This window comes from Leucoraja erinacea, chromosome 5, assembly GCF_028641065.1.
Source record: "Leucoraja erinacea ecotype New England chromosome 5, Leri_hhj_1, whole genome shotgun sequence".
NCBI classification, from domain to species: Eukaryota; Metazoa; Chordata; class Chondrichthyes; order Rajiformes; family Rajidae; genus Leucoraja; species Leucoraja erinaceus.
Genome location: NC_073381.1, coordinates 74,611,592 through 74,626,568, shown reverse-complemented (window position 1 = coordinate 74,626,568; position 14,977 = coordinate 74,611,592). Strand labels below are relative to the sequence as shown.

The 14,977-nt window shown below is 43.2% G+C and overlaps 1 protein-coding gene across 1 annotated transcript in view; it reads right to left on the bottom strand.

Moving 5' to 3' along the window:
* LOC129697414 (mitogen-activated protein kinase kinase kinase 5-like) overlaps nucleotides 1-14,977 on the bottom strand; it is a 160,371-nt gene that overhangs the window by 88,448 nt on the left and 56,946 nt on the right. Inside the window, 2 exon segments of the mRNA XM_055635926.1 lie at nucleotides 5,040-5,152; nucleotides 8,848-9,018. Of these exon segments, the coding sequence (XP_055491901.1) occupies nucleotides 5,040-5,152; nucleotides 8,848-9,018 (284 nt within the window).

Below are 14,977 nucleotides of genomic sequence, written 5' to 3'. Positions count from 1 at the left end.
GTACTTAAACATGTGCACATATGCAATTTGCATTAAAATCTTCTATTTTGCCTACCTTCCATTGGACATGATGGCAAGTGCTGTAACCAATATTTTAAGCGGAACAGATAACACAGTGCCCACTTCCCCCTGCTTTTAGTTGTATATGGAACACATGATAAATCTCAATTCACTTATTAAAGGGATCCACAGACTGGGACCCTTCTTCAGATGCCTCCCCTCTAATTTCAGTCCAAAGAAGGATCCCGACCAGAAACGTAACCCATCCTTTTTTTCAAGAGATACTGTCTGACCCGCTGAATTCAACACTCCAACAATTTGTGTCTATCCTGGATTTTAATTATAATTAGAGACAAATAATATTAAAGCAGGACAGTCACGCTGAATGGTCAAAAATCACAGGTCCAGCCTCATCTGGATTATTGCGTTCAATTATGGTCACCAGAATTTATAACAAAGAGGTGAGAGCATTAGACAGGGTCCAAAAAAAGATGAATGGGAATAGTTCCAGGCATGAGTGATCACAATTTCAAGAACAGATTTGATGATCTGGAACTGTTCTCTCTGGGGATAAGGCTGAGAGGCAGATTGATAGAGATATTTAAAATTGTGTGGAGTCTAAACCAAGTGGACATTGAGTGGCAGTTAACCTTCAGTTGAATAGAAAATTAAAAAAATAATTACTTTAATAGAAGGCTCAATTACAAGAAGTTACTGCTGGAAAATAAAGGGGAAGAGAATTAAAAGTGAAGTGAAGAACTACTCTTTTTTGCTGGATTGGATCCTGGAATTTGCAACCTGCTGATGATGTTGGCACATTCAATTGTGGCTTTCAAGAGGAAATTGAACAAATATATAATGAATAAAACACAGGTTACACAGAAAAGCTGGAGAAACTCAGCGGGTGCAGCAGCATCTATGGAGCGAAGGAAATAGGCAACGTTTCGGGCCGAAACCCTTCTTCAGACTGATCAGGGGTGGGGGTGGGTGGGGACAAGAAAGGGAAAAGGAGGAGTAGCCGGAAGGCGGAAGGCTGGAGGGTGGGAGGAGACAGCAGGGGAGCTGAGGAAGGGGAGGAGACAGCAAGGACTAACAGAATTGGGAGAAGTCGATGTTCATGCCCCCGGGGTGCAGACTCCCCAAACGGAATATGAGGTGCTGTTCCTCCAATTTCCGGTGCTGCTCGCTGTGGCCATGGAGGAGACCCAGGACAGAGAGGTCGGAGGACGGAGTGGGAGGGGGAGTTGAAGTGCTGAGCCACCGGGAGGTCAGCTAGGTTATTGCGGACCGAGCGGAGGTGTTCGGCGAAACGATCGCCCAACCTCCGCTTGGTCTCACCGATATAGATCTGCTGACATCTAGAGCAGCGGACGCAATAGATGAGGTTGGAAGAGATGCAGGTAAACCTCTGTCGCACCTGGAACGATTGCTTGGGTCCCTGAACGGAGTTGAGGGGGGAGGTAAAGGGACAAGTGTTGCATCTCCTGCGGCCGCAAGGGAAAGTGCCCGGGGAGGGGGTGGACCGAGAGGGAAGGGAAGAATTGACAAGGGAGTTATGGAGGGAGCGGTCTTTGCGGAAGGCAGATATGGGGGGAGATGGGAAGATGTGGCTAGTAGTGGGGTCACGTTGGAGGTGGCGAAACTGACGGAGGATTATTTTTTGTATGTGATGGCTGGTGGGGTGAAAGGTGAGGACTAGGGGGACTCGGCCCTTGTTGCGAGTGCGGGGATGGGGAGAGAGAGCAGTGTTGCGGGGTATGGAAGAGACCCTGGTGCGAGCCTCATTTATGGTGGAGGAGGGGAACCCCCGTTCCCTGAATAGTGAGGACATTTCAGATGTCCTGGTGTGGAACGCCTCATCCGTGGAGCAGATGCGGCGTAAAAGGAGAACTTCCTTGAAGAAGTTCTCCTCTCTCAAGATATGAATAAAACACAGTGGGGTTATAGTCATTGATTCATACGGCACAGAAACAGGCCTTTCGGCCCAACTTGACCGTGCCGGCCAAGATGCCCCATCTACACTGGTCCAACCTGCTTGCGTTTGACCTATATCCCTCCAATCCTATCAATGCACCTGTCCAAATTAGTTTTAAATGTTGTGATAGTACCTGCCTCAACTACCTCCTCTGGCAGCTCATTCCATGTACTGTGTGAAAAAGTTGCTCATCGGCTTCCTATTAAATCTTTCCTCTCTCACCTTAAACTTTTGTCCTCTGGGTATTGATTCACATATTCTGGGCAAAATGTGTTTATCCTATCTGTTCCCCCATGATTTTATCGATCACTCTTCAGCTTTCTGTACTCCAAGGAATAAAGTCCGAAGGAGCTAGTGATAGGAGCTAGTGATTTGCTCTGGAACAACACCTGTGCAGACATGATGGGCCAAATGGCCTCCATCTGCCTTGCAACTAATCCATACTTCTATAAATCTATACCTCCCGATAAGCAACATGCAGCGGAGTTGATCAAATCATTGCCATAGATGGCTGTGGAAGCCAAATCAATGGATATTTGTAAGGCACACATTGACAGATTCTTGAGTAGCACAGGTGACAGGGGTTATGGGGAGAAGGCAGGAGAAAGGGGTTGAGAGAGAAAGATAAATCAGCCATGATTGAATGTCAGCGTAGACTTGATGGGCTAAATGGCATAATTCTGCTACAAAACCTATGAACTTATTGGGGTGAAATTAAACCTTGGCAATGGCAGGAGGCAGACAGCAGCAGATCAACCATGATAAACTGTCCAATTTTCCTTGATTTATCACTGGTTTCAATGGAAACAAAAGTCCCCCATCTGTTTTGCACTAACACCCGTGTCGTACTTCATCCCCGTTCAGATTAATTCTCCTGCCCTCTTCTCTTAACACATGTAGAAGTACAATTTGACACGCTCAACAGTGGAACAAACTGAACATATTTTCTGCTGATTCAAGAGCAAACAAGAAAGTCTGTCAAACTTCACAAGCTCTCGTTTCCGGGGTTTGTGGTTGAGAAAACTTATTTTTAGTTCTGCAGATGCATTTTGCATTCTGCTGAAACTCATTTTTCATTGACTCTGGGGATAGGTTATTGAAATGTTTCTGAGCGGGATTGGGGGATAGTGATGGTGCAGATCAGGGAGAAGATGGAAGGGAAAGGAAGTGCTTTGCTTGGCTCGCTAATCCCTCAGGATATCTTCTTGGTGTACTCTGGCACTCAGCACTTGTCCCAAGTATCCTAACTTGGCGTTACGTTTGGCATAATGTGGGCCTAAGGGCCTGTTTCTGCGCCGTACTGCTGCATGTACTCAGGAATTCTGCTCAGTAGCACCTGATAATATGAGAAAAATAATTCTGGCTCCGTTTCATGATGTTGTTCTGTCCATTTAAATCACAGGGCGGCACGGTGGCGCAATGGTAGAGTTGCTGCCTGACAGCGCCAGAGACCCGGGTTCGATCCTGACTGCAGGTGCTGTCTGTACAGAGTTTATACGTTCTCCCCGTGACCTGCATGGGTCTTTACCCCGAGTGCTCCGGTTTTCTCCCACACTCCAAAGACGTGCAGGTTTGTAGGTTAATTGGCTTCGGTAAAGATTGTAAATTGTCCCTCGTGAGTGCAGGATAGTGCTAGTGTACGGGGATTGCTGGTCGGCACGGACTTGGTGGGACGAAGGGCCTGTTTCCACGCTGTTTCTCTGAACTAAACTCCAGCAACACATCAGCTTGGGCCTATCTTCCTGGTCAGCACGGACATCTGCACGGACCATTACACAATAACACTCTCTGCAGAGATGTGTACAATCAGTGGGCTCTCCGGCAGCTGAACAGAAATGCAGCAACACAACCTGCATTAACACAAGCTCCAAGCATTTCAATCCTTGTGAGCTGACTATCAGAAGATTTTGAGACCTGCTGACAAAGAACACAGGAGGGCACAGAGGCACTGCTTGTGAAGGAGCTGCCTCACAGCTCCGCATGCAGTTGACCACTACAACCCCCCCCCCCCCCCTCCTTTCTCCCCCCCCCCTCCTTCCTCTCCCCCCCCCCCCCCACACCCCCCTTTTCTTCTCCCCTCTCCTGTGCCCCACCTGGACCTGCACCTATATCTCTGCTCCCCCTCCACCCACATTCCTTCCTCTGATGGTTGGGCTGCGTGGAATTGATGGGCCAAAGGGCCTGTGTCCACTCTGGATTTTTAAACTAAACTCAGTGGGTCTGGAGGACATGGATAGGCAAGCTTTCAGGTAGGACCCTTCTTCAGACATATTCAAAGTGCATCATTTTGAGAACAAATTTAAAATCAAGATCAGAAGGCCAACACTCAAGCACAGCGTCAAACTTCCTCTCCCTATTTACACAGTTGGAGTGGAACGCAGATGAATCAATTGATTGGCTGGGTGGGCAAGCACGTGCTCATGTTTCCTCTTTGGTTTTGAGTGTTTAAAGATAAGCATTAGGTGCTGAAAGGTTTAATATGCTCTCTGCATTTACATAGAGGGTGGTGGATATATAGGAGCTGCCCAATGAGGTAGTTGAGGCAGGAGATAACATTTGGTCGGGTACATGGATAGGAAGGGTTTAGAAGGATATGGGCAGGTGGGGCTGGTGTAGATGGGGCAACTGAGTCAGCAGTAGCAGGAAGGGCCTGGTTCTGTGCTCCATGACTCTATGACCACTCAGTATTACTCGTACTTTGATAAAGAAATGTATTGCACTAGCTAAAGGACACAAAGTGCTGGAGTAACTCAGCAGGTCAGGTCACACCTCTCGAGAACATGGAGAGGTGATGTTTTGGCTGAGACCGAAGAAAGTGGCGAGGGGGTGGGATGTGTGGGGTGGAGGTTGTGGGGGGAGAAAGATGCTTGGGATTTGAGGGGGGGGGGGGGGGGGGGGGGGGGAAAGAGGAGTGAGAGGTATTGTGTTTACCAAGATAATGCTCCTTAAAGAGAAAAACAGATCCAATGAGAACCAACATTTTCAATGTTCAATCATGGCCAGCTGCAGTGTTCTTAAATAACTTATTAAAAAATCTATACACACAGAAAGCAAAACTAATTACCCGTTTTGTGTAATTCAAAGGATGTGTCAAACTGGTGCCCTGCTGCGAGGAGAAGTACGGCTAAATTTATCCCAGAATGTATCGTTGGCTCGGATTCAAAAGCCTTCCCGTACCTTAAACAGACGTTCAAATGTTAAAAGAGTTTGACATAGTAAATCAACTTCAGAAAAAAAACTCTCAGCATTTAATCTCTCGCCGATTGTTAGTAAATGTGCATAGATACAACTTGAAAAATGCCAATAGTCTGTGGTTAAGAATTATTTGCTCCAAACTAATTTAGGCTTTGAAAAGAATTCCATTCTCTACAAATTCATCTGTCGTCTAGAGTGCCAACTATGCTTGCAAATTGCAGAGTATTGTGGACACAGCCCCGACCATCGCACTTCCATTGACTCCGCCTACGCTTCACGCTGCCCCGGCAAGGCCACCGCCATAATTAAGGATGAGTCTCATCCCAGTCACTCCCTCTTCTCCTCTCTCCCATCTGGCAAGAGGTACAGAAGTGTGAAAGTGTATACCTCCAGATTCTTCCCTGCTGTCAATAGGCCACTGTATCATCCTATCAACTAGAGAGTGATCCTGAGGTACCACCTGTCTCATTAACCATATAACCATATAACAATTACAGCACGGAATCAGGCCTTCTCGGCCGTACAAGTCCATGCCGAACAACTTTTTTTCCCCTTAGTCCCACCTGCCTGCACTCATACCATAACCCTCCATTCCCTTCTCATCCATATGCCTATCCAATTTATTTTTAAATGATACCAATGAACCTGCCTCCACCACTTCCACTGGAAGCTCATTCCACACAGCTACCACTCTCTGAGTAAAGAAGTTCCCCCTCATATTACCCCTAAACTTCTGTCCCTTAATTCTGAAGTCATGTCCTCTTGTTTGAATCTTCCCTATTCTCAAAGGGAAAAGCTTGTCCACATCAACTCTGTCTATCCCTCTCATCATTTTAAAGACCTCTATCAAGTCCCCCTTAACCTTCTGCGCTCCAGAGAATAAAGACCTAACTTATTCAACCTATCTCTGTAACTTAGTTGTTGAAACCCAGGCAACATTCTAGTAAATCTCCTCTGTACTCTCTCTATTTTGTTGACATCCTTCCTATAATTGGGCGACCAAAATTGTACACCATACTCCAGATTTGGTCTCACCAATGCCTTGTACAATTTTAACATTACATCCCAGCTTCTATACTCAATGCTCTGATTTATAAAGGCTAGCATACCAAAAGCTTTCTTTACCGCCCTATCTATATGAGATTCCACCTTCAAGGAACTATGCACGGTTATACCCAGATCCCTCTGTTCAACTGTATTCTTCAATTCCCTACCATCATTGGAGATCCACAGACTATCTTTAAATCTTCAATGGACTATATATTGCACTAATGTTATTCCCTTTATCTTGTATCTGTACACTGTGGATGGCTCGATTGTAATCACATATTGTCTTTCCACTGACTGGATAGCACACAACATAAAGCTTTTCACTGTATGTCGGTACACATGACAATAAACTAAACTAAACTAGACATGAATTTCAGAGAATTTTTATATCCAGCTAGGGTTGAACTTCCACCCAAGTCTCAGCAGCGGTAGAATATGAATATTCATAAAATCCCATAAATGCAGAGAGATCCTTATGGGCCTGTCCCACGTAGGCGACTGCAAGAGACTATGCAGTCGCCACATGGTTGCCACATGTTCGCGGGTAGTTGCCGGGGAGTCGCCTTCATGGTCGTGAGGAGTTCCCACATTCTGGGAACTAGTCGCGGCCTCATTATGGTCGCCGTGAATATTTCAACATGTTGTAAAATTAGCGGCGACTAGAATGAAGCCGCCATGGAGAGTAGCGAAAATTCTCGTGCCGTAGGTGGTCACCAGGAGGTCCTAGTGGGTCGCCAGGAGGTCGAAGGTTCTCGTTGGTTGTATCCGGTGCTGACCGGTGAATTTCATTGACTCATTGTGGAAAAAAAGGTAAACAGTAGTTTTCAGAACTAAGGATAACCGACCGGTAATGTTAATGTCTGCCGAGCTTCACAGCCGTGTATCACTGGCTTCTTAAAGGTTAGCTCCACTACTTCTCCCCCCTCTCTCTTCAAGGACTTACCGTACACTGTGCTGTAGCCGTCTTTATACAGCGCCAACCTTCCTGTTCATCGTGATGTGTGTCTGTTTCACCTTGGCTTTGCACCGTGTTCATTTTTTAGACAGCGTTCCCCCCGCTTGCCCTGTCCCCCGCCTGCATAACGGGCTGGTGAAGGAAGCGATGTGTGTGTGTGTGTGTGTGTGTGTGTGTGTGTGTGTGTGTGTGTGTGTGTGTGTGTGTGTGTGTGTGTTCGTTCCACTCTGACAGTCGCCGGTCCAGTTGCCGGTTTTTCAGGCGACTGCCGGCAACTTGACAGTCCCATTAAGCCTTTAAGCACCCGATGCCTATCAATAAACACTTAGAACTAATGAGGAAACATGAGCACAAGCTTGTCTACTCATCAATCCATCAAGCCCTCAGTTCGTGCTCAAGTATAACCTCTGATATTATTTAATCTAACATGTTCAATCTAAATGGAAGCAAAAGGTAGGATAATGACAGCACGATAAATATGCTTATCCTTCTACACATTAAAGAAATCCTTTAAAAAATCTACCAGTACCTATTCAATCCATGGGTATCATTGCTCCTGATTTATATATCATTTTGCAAATATAAAGCAAATGTATGCAGTTTAGTTTAGCGAAATAGCATGGAAACAGGCCCTTCAATCACCAAGTCCACATCAACCACCGTTCACACAATGGATAGACACAAAATGCTGGAGTCACTCAGCGCGACAAGCAGCATCACTGGAGAGAAGGAATGGGTGACGTTTCAGGTCAAGACCATTCTTCAGTTTGAAGAAGGGTCTCGACCCAAAACATTTTGTGTCTATCTTCGGTTTAAACCAGCATCCTCAGTTCCTTTCTACACTGTTCACACTAGTTCTATCCCACTTGCTGATCCAATCCCTACACATATTGTAAGCAATTTTACTGGTCAATTAGCATAGAAACCCACACATCTTTGGGATGTGGGAGGACCTGGAGAACACCCATGTGATCACAAGAACGTGCAAACTCCACATAGACAGCACCTGAGGCCAGGGTCACTGGCCCTGTGATGTGTCAGTTCTACCAGCTGGGCTGTAGCTGTTGGAATCCGTGGCAAAAAAAGGAGAGCAGCTGGTGGAACTCAGTGAGTCAGTCAGCATCCATGGAGCGAAATAGATAATGTCTAGATGAAGGGTCTTGAACTGAAACGTCAACTATCTATTTCCCTCCGCAGATGCTGCTTGACTCGCTGAGTTTCTCCAGCCACTTTTTTTTTGTTGCAACATGGCCTCCTGTGTTGTACATTTCCCATCAGGTCTGGGTCTCTCAGTATCCCCAAGGTGGATCTCACATTTATTCTGCAGCTACATCGTGCTGCTGTCTGCTACCGTGCATGTCCAGATGCCTCCATGCATTAGCGTGACATTCAGATGGAGAAACATCATACATCCAATGACATTCCGCAGTCCATTTTCCAATAACCTTCTACGGAGTGGTGCACATCAACTTAATTTTACACGATAGGTTTTCTATGCCTTCCCTACTTCTTTACTACCATTCTCTTTCACGCCGTAAAGTAAAAATGGCTCCTTCCTCCATCTTTCTATGGAGTAAAACAAAATGAACTAGGCTGTTCTTATGTCCATTTTGCCCAAACTGCATCAAGCATGGTACATTTGTGTTGCAAGTAGTGGGGGGTGGATGCTCACCAGAGAACTCCATTATCTCGGCTTTCGGTGTCTTGGAAGACAGAGTCCAGAAACATGTCTTTGTAGATCCTTCCCAAAAGGCAATATATGTCAGACGGAACCTGCTCCTCTGACTGCACCATTGGCAGTAATATAGCAATGGCATTTTGTCGGTCTCCTGCACGATTTCGCCTGAAAAGAAAAATAACAATCCATGAAATTATGGGCAGGTGATTGGAGAATTACAGTGGTTTTGATGGAAATATGCAATCAGAAGCTAAGCGAGTCAATTTTCTGATTGTACATAGCGGGAAATGTCTGCTAAGATCCATGTTCAATAAAAGTTTCCTTTGAAAGTCTAGACTGAAACATCAGAATGCCTGTCTATAATATTAAAAATGTTATACATCACAATAGCACTCTAAATAGATTTTATGTGGAACTGCTGCAGTGGTGGTGAACATGTGGTAAAGAAGGGTGGCTATCTTTAATCAATAAACACAAAGTAATCTGGAGGGCCCTGCAAACATAAGACAGCGAGGTGTTTAGGAATGTGATAATTCCTTTGGAATGAGATCAGCCAGATGCTGGACAATAATCATCGACCCGTGCATTCCCAACCTCTTGTATAATCACAAAGAGTTCAACGCAGGATACAAAGAAAATTGTAAAATGAACTTACAGACTCAAAGACATTAATTGTAACTTTAAAATGCAATAGTCCATTGCAAAATGCTTTATGAATACCTAGTTAACCGAGTGTGAATACCTAGTTAAATGAGTGTGTGAGACTGTGTTTGTAATCAATATGTTGTTATAAATCTACTGGCTTAAGAGTCGGTTAAAATGGCAAAACAGTATTAATAGAAAGTTAAGTAATAAGTGCCGTATGTTAGTTAAACTTCTCAAGATTCAACTACTTAGTTAGAGCTCACCAAGATACTTAACTTCTTGGGAATGTTGATTCCCTGACGGATTTAAATATTGTTAAACATTTTTAAGGTATGTTCTGTTTAGTTTTTATTAACTCCCTAAGGTGCGGAGTTATTTAATATTATCTATCTTACGGAAGCTTTCACTAACGCAACCACCGTTGGGTGGTATTCACCAGCAGCATTCTTTTATGCTGTAATTTCTGTTGTTTCTCTTTTTCACTTTCTAATTTCTTTACTAAATATCTTATCTTATCTTTACTAATGCACATTTTGTTTTGAGTTATCTCTGGGGGCTAGGGGAAAGGGGGATAGGGCTCACCCACCCAGCATTTAAAGGAAATATTTCAAATAATGTGTTGGACCATTTAAATCAAAAGAGACCATGTAAGCTTTAAAATGCAAGATGATGTAGCGAGGAAAATAGGAGGAATCACATTTTGTAGTTGGAATGTTAGGGGCGTTAATGAGCCAATTAAAAGGGTAAAGTATTAGCCCATTTAAAATCTATTAATTATATCACTCTATGTTTTCTTCCAAAGCAAGAGGAACAGCAATTCTAATTCGTAAAGGTATACCATTCAAACACAAATCCACTATAGCTGATAAGGAAGGCAGGTACATTATAATATCCGGGGAATTGTATTCAACTCCATGACCATGGTGAATATTTATGCTCCTAATTTCGATAATCCCCAATTTTGTAATAAAATATTTAATACAATTTCCCACTCTGGTCAGGATAATTTGATAATTAGGGGAGATTTAAATTGTGTATTTGATCAATACTTGGATAAATCTTCACTTCAAAGGAAAAGTACATCAAAATCGAGTGATGTTTTAAACACCTATATAATCAATACAAACATAAGAGACATATGGAGGATTGCCAATTCGTCTGGAAGAGAATATTCTTTTTATTCAGGTGTTCATAAAGTTTATACACGAATTAACTATTTCTTAGTTGATGCCATAATTATTCCTTTTAACTACAACCCAAAATATCACACCATTATTATTTTGGATCACTGGCCTCTCACTTTTTCAGTAAAATTGGAAGGAATGTATAATAAACAACCGTTTTGGAGATTTATCCCACAAATACTAGCTGAGACAAGTTATTGTGACTATCTGAAGCTACAGATGAAAACATTTTTGAGACAAATGACACCCCCGGTCTTTCTCCATCTTTATTGTGGGAAACTTTTAAAGCCTATGTTAGAGGCTGTATTATCGCATACCAAGCTTTTCAAAACAAGAAAAATAAGACTGAATAATTGGAATTAGAAACACAGACAAAACAGTTAGACGTAGAAAACGCGGCTGACCCAACCATTGCAAAACATAATAAGATAGCTGCATTAAAATTTAAATTGAACCAGATTCTCGCTGCAAAAATTATTATGGTATTTCAAAATACTAAACAAAAAAAAATTGAATTTGGTGATAAACCACACAAGCTACTAGCACGTCAACTCCGCAAATTAGAGAATGGCCGTACAATACACATTAGATCAGAAAAAGGAGATCTGCTTACATTGCCTAAAGATATTAATGAAAGATTCTTACAATTCTACCAAACACTATATTCATCAACAAACAACAGTCGATCCTGCAAAGATGAAAAGCTTCCATGAGAATTGCAATCTTCCATTTCTTAATGAGGGGGGACGGGATGAATTAGGCGCAGAGATAACAACAACAGACATCGTAGAGACTATTAAATCATTGAAAAGTGGAAAAAACCCTGGCCCGTACGGATTTAGTAACAAATGTTATAAAAAGTGTAATTATTTAATTTCTCCACGCTTACAAGCCCATTATATTCAAGCATTTAAAGAACAGACTTTACCACAAACTCCTGCTGAATTAACTATTACATTAATGGATCCAAAAAAAGATAAAAAAAACTCTAGGAGCTTGGATCCTATTGGGCAATAGCCCTTTTAAATATGGATCAGAAGATACTAGCTAAGACATTGGCTCGTAGATTAAGCTTAGTTATCGGTAAACTAATACATCCAGATCAAACTGGGTTTATACCGAAACGACACTCATTTTATAATTTGAGACGTTTGTTTAACATAATATATTCAGAGAATGCCAAATGAAGATCTAACAATTATTTCTCTAGATGCAGAAAAAGCTTTCGACCAAATGGAATAGTCTTATCTTTTCACAGTGTTGGAAAAATTTCAATTGGGAGAAAACTTTACTTTATGGGTGTAGCTTTTATACACTGACAAATACAGACAAATCAAATGCTTCCACCTAAAGTTTACTTACCTAGGGGTAACAGACGTGCTTTTTCTCCAATGTTATTTGCTTTAGCCAGAGAACATCTTGCCGAGAGTATCAGGTACCATTCAGGCATTTATGGATATAATACCAAATATACCTCCAATAAAATCTCATTAAATGCAGATTATGTACTTTTATACATTACTAATCCCCAAGTTAGTATTCCAAATGTTCTAAACATTATAGAACAATTTGGTTCTTTTTCTGAATACAGAATAAATTGGAATAAAAGTTAAATCATGCCAATAAAAGAACAAGACCCTTCTCAACTCCACCAATTTCCATTCAGAAATGTTACTGAAAAGTTCAGTTTTCTTGGAATTTACGTGACTAGAAAGTATTCCTCTCGGTTTAAAATAAACTTTCTACCATTAATCACTAAACTGTATGCATACATCCATTTTTGGAAAACACTTCCTATCTCCCTTATTGGTAGATTACATGCCATAAAGATGATTTTCCTTCTGCAACTTTTATATTTATTTCAATCAATACCGATGTATCTCTCTAAAAGCTTTTTTTTTTTAAATGGACTCTATTGTCACTAACTTTATTTGGGACTACAAAACCCACAGATTACACATAAGACATTTGTGCAAATCCAAAGAAAATGGAGGATTAGCTCTACCTAATTTTCTTTATTCACTACTGGGCAACTAATATTAAATATATAACTTTCTGGTTGGACGATACATGTCAACATGTAAATTGGTTAAAAATGGAAAGGGGAGTTTGTTTGCCTTTTAGTATAGGCTTGATCCTCCTATCTCCAATACATCCAACGCATGAGCAAAATCCAATAATACACAGTACTATCCGTATCTGGAAACAGATGAAATTCAGTCTTAAATTGAGAAATATGTCTCTCCTTCTTCCTATTGCAAATAATCCCTCGTTTAAACCGTCTACTTTAGATAAGGTGTTTGTTCAATGGAAGAACCTGGGAATCAATACTGGTCCCACCTGCCAGCATTTGGTCCATATTCCTCTAAACCAGTCCTATCCATGTACCTGTCTAAATGTTTCTTAAACTTTGCAATATATCCTCCCTCAACTATTCTTTTGCATGAAAAAGTTACCCTCAGGTTCCTATATAAATCTTACCTTAAACCTATGTCCTCCGGTTCTCAATTCCCCAACTCTGGGCAAGAGACCCTGTGCACCCTGATCTACCTGCTCTCATGATTTTGTACACCTCTGTAAGATCATCGAGCCTTAATTGTTGCAGGTTGGGATTCTAGCACTCCCTACCTGGAGACTCTGTGGGAGTAGCATAACCTCATAGGCTACAGTGGCACACGGAGGCATCTCACCCACACATTGAGGATGGGTTTGCTACTAACACATACAATTATACGGAACATAGAAAATTACATCACAGAGACAGTCCCTTCAGCCCATCATGTCTGCGCCTACCATGATGCCAGTCTAAATAAATTCTACCTGCTCGCAGTCATGGAGCCATACAAGTTAGGGCTTAACTCTTTGGAGCACAGAAGGTTAAGGGGGGACTTGATAGAGGTCTTTAAAACGATGAGAGGGATAGACAGAGTTGACGTGGATAAGCTTTTCCCACTGAGAGGAGGGAAGATGCAAACAAGGGGACATGACTTGAGAATTAAGGGACAGAAGCTTAGGGGTAACATGAGGGGGAACTTCTTTACTCGGAGAGTGGTGGCTGTGTGGAATGAGCTTCCAGTGAAGGTGGTGGAGGCAGTTTCGTTTTTATCATTTAAAAATAAATTGGATAGTTATATGGACGAGAAACGAATGGAGGGTTATGGTCTGAGCGCAGGTATATGGGACTAGGGGAGATTATGTGTTCGGCACGGACTAGAAGGGTCGAGATGGCCTGTTTCCGTGCTGTAATTGTTATATGGTTATATTATATTCAGATTCAATTTTTAATTGTCATTGGCAGTGTACAGTACAGAGACAACGAAATGCATTTAGCATCTCCCTTGAAGAGCGACATAGCAAACGATTTGAATAAAAAATAAATAATAAGTGTCCGGGGGGGGGGGTTGGTGGGGTGATTGGCAGTCACCGAGGTACGTTGTTTAGTAGAGTGACAGCCGCCGGAAAGAAGCTGTTCCTCGACCTGCTGGTTCGGCAACGGAGAGACCTGTAGCGCCTCCCGGATGGTAGGAGGGTAAACAGTCCATGGTTGGGGTGAGAGCAGTCCTTGGCGATGCTGAGCGCCCTCCGCAGACAGCGCTTGCTTTGGACAGACTCAATGGAGGGGAGCGTGGAACCGGTGATGCGTTGGGCAATTTTCATATGGTTATATGGCACGGAACCAGGCCCCTCGGCCCAACATGCCCATGTTGACCAAGACGCCCCCTCTAGGCTAGTCCCTTTTACCCCTCATTTGGCCCATAGGCTTCACTATCCACTACTCCCAGTTCCTCCGTCAATGCCGCATCTGTGCCTGAGATGAGGTGTTCCATACCAGGACATCCGAGATGTCCTCATTCTTTAGGGAATGGGGGTTCCCATCTCCCATCATAGATGAGGCCCTCACACGTCTCCTCTGTACCCCACGGCTCCGCCCTTGCTCCCCCTCCCCCTAGTCGCACAGGGTCAGTCCCCCTAGTCCTTATCTTTCACCCCATCAGTCGTCGCATACAACACATAATCCTCCGACATTTTCGCCACCTCCAACAAGATTCCACCACTAGTCACATCTTCCCATCTCCACCCCTTTCAGCCCTCTGCAGAGACCGTTCCCTCCGCAACTCCCTGGTTAACTCATCCCTTCCCACCCAAACCACCCCCCACCCCCAGGTACTTTCGCCTGCAACCACAGGAGATGAAACACCTGTCGTTATGCCTCCTCCCTCGACTCTGTCCAGGGACCCCGACAGTCCTTTCAGGTTAGGCAGAGGTTCACTTGCACCTCCTCCAACCTCATCTAC